The sequence below is a fragment of the Marmota marmota genome, unplaced genomic scaffold (assembly GCF_001458135.2).
Source record: "Marmota marmota marmota unplaced genomic scaffold, marMar, whole genome shotgun sequence".
NCBI lineage: Eukaryota > Metazoa > Chordata > Mammalia > Rodentia > Sciuridae > Marmota > Marmota marmota.
The window spans coordinates 15,071,951-15,074,287 of record NW_026000093.1 but is presented as its reverse complement, the minus strand read 5'-3'; the positions used below and the strand labels follow the sequence as shown (position 1 = coordinate 15,074,287).

Sequence of the window (2,337 nt, the reverse complement as noted above, 5' to 3'; positions counted from 1 at the left end):
GACGAGCTGCGTGCGGTGATCCCCTACGCGCACAGCCCCTCAGTGCGGAAGCTGTCCAAGATCGCCACGCTACTGCTAGCCAAGAACTATATCCTCATGCAGGCTCAGGCCCTGGAAGAGATGAGGCGCCTCGTCGCCTACCTAAATCAGGGCCAGGCCATCTCGGCCGCCTCCCTACCCAGCTCCGCGGCGGCGGCAGCGGCAGCCGCTGCTCTGCACCCAGCACTCGGCGCCTACGAGCAAGCGGCTGGCTACCCGTTTAGCGCTGGGCTACCCCCAGCCGCCTCCTGCCCGGAGAAGTGCGCCCTGTTCAACAGCGTCTCCTCCAGCCTCTGCAAACAGTGCACGGAGAAGCCTTAAACACACCCCTGAAAAACACAAGACCGACCCAAAAGCTAGAGGAAAGCGAAAAGCTGCTCCCCACCCCTTTTATTTTGGTCCTCTCGTAGTTGTGAAACACTTGCTGAGCAAACAAAGCAGAGGCAAGAACTGAGAAGTATCAGAGACAAACGGGACTTTTAGCCTTGACATCCCCAGAATCTCGGTCTTTGGGGTGGGGAGGGAGGGAGGAGGGAGGTGGAGTTGGGATGGAGTATGGATGTCTATTTTTTTTTTCTCAGAAAAGTGGCAACTTTGGTGGCAGCCTAGACCTTAAGGAAGCAAAGTCTTCCTTAAAGGTGAAAAATAAGTTGAGAAATAGTGCGTGGTTATTAAGCGTTGAGAATATTGAATGGCAAAATACTAATCCTACTAATAATTGTGAATTTGGCTAGTGCTGAAGGGGAGAGAAGGAGTCCAGGCTTGGGAGACATGTGGAACGGAATATTCATTCAGACATATCAGAAAGGGCACTTGAAAATAAATTTTGATTCTGAGCCAGGAGAAAAACTTGAAATGTAGACTTATTTAAGTGGGGGGAAAACAGAGAGAGACATGTTGCTATGAAAGACTTGTATTTTTTATTGTCTCTGAACTTTAATCCTGTGAAAATGCTCAAAGTTCTGGCGAGAGTGATATAAAAGCAAACTGACTGTGGCTGAAAGAATTGCATTTAAAAATATTTATGTGCACCTTGTTACTTTCTACTCTGCAATGATGTATTAACAATTCATGGTATTTATTTGTTATTCTTCAATGACCCTTCCACATCAACAGTATTTATCATGTGTTAAGGTCATGGGTCTTATGTGCAGATTTTTTTAATGCCTCTAAAATTCTGTTTTATAGATTAACTTATACTGTGTGCCAAGTGTTAAAAGGTTTATTTGCCAACAAGTATGAAGAGAAATATTGATGTATCTGAGCTGCTTAGGTTTATGAAAGGTCACCTGGATATTTTCAGTTGCATCATCCCTGTATTTAAATTGAGCTTTAATAAATTGCTTCAGTCCAAAAATTACAGGAAAGGTGTATTCTTAATTGATGAATGAATTGATCTCTTTTTTTGAAAGGGGACTTATTTGCATTCCAAAAGGGAAAAAAAAAACATCACAGCAATAGATCCTATAAGTAAAGACATACTAAGCAAATATTTTTTTCCAGGCTATGCTGTGCTTTTTTTTTTTTTTTTTTAAGAGGTCTAATTTAATTGCTTTTAAAATATATGTACATATATAAGTTATTTTATCTGTGGAAAATTATTTAAGTTTAAAGACTGGTTTGTTTTGTCTATGGTGTGAAATCCTTTGTTATTTTTCTAAAAAAAAATTTAAAAGAAATAAAATAAAACTAAGGAAAAGCAAGAAGCTATTTACCCAAAGTGAGCTTTCAGTTTTAGTTTGCATGGCTGTTTGCCTGCATTTCCATCCTATGAAAATAAAAAAAAAAAATCTTTTTTTCTTTTTCTTCTTCTTCTTCTTCTTTTTTTAAATGGAGTCCTGTTATTTTCCACTCCTTGAAGATAAAACAAATTCAGTTTGTCAGGTTGAATGGTGAGTTGGGAGCTGTGATGGATCTATCTGTTGGTGGGTTTGGATGTGTAAAGAATAATATATATTAAATAGGTCAATCAGAATATGACAGCTATGTATGACCATTTGTATGTGTATCTATGTCAGAAAGAATCTTTATTAAAATATTTTGATCAAACATTTTATTATGCTGTGCTTTGTGGAAGGAGCAACACCTCTCTTCTGTGTTACTTTTTGCTTGAAAGGTAACAGAACAGAAAGGAGTTTCAGAGAAGGTGGAACTAAAATTTTGGCAGGAATGCACAATTAGGAATAGTCCTATTTTACTTGTTTACTTGTTAAAAGGACAATTGCTAGGCCTGGCCATGCAAAGAGAGGTGAATGGGGCCAGTGGTGGAACCCAGAAGAGGTCCAGAGCTCCTGGCTG

At 39.9% G+C, this 2,337-nt stretch overlaps 1 protein-coding gene across 1 annotated transcript; it reads left to right on the top strand.

Moving 5' to 3' along the window:
- The first annotated feature begins 6 nt into the window (after positions 1 to 6).
- Bhlhe22 (basic helix-loop-helix family member e22) lies at positions 7 to 2,088 on the top strand. The gene has a single exon (XM_015485752.2). It carries the CDS (start codon positions 97 to 99, stop codon positions 358 to 360), a length of 264 nt encoding a protein of 87 aa, XP_015341238.1. The 5' UTR covers positions 7 to 96; the 3' UTR covers positions 361 to 2,088.
- Positions 2,089 to 2,337: the final 249 nt, after the last annotated feature.

What these genes read in the sequence shown, in the direction of transcription:
- Bhlhe22 (XM_015485752.2), top strand. Translation starts at nt 97, where the DNA reads ATGCAGGCTCAGGCCCTGGAAGAGATGAGGCGCCTCGTCGCCTACCTA.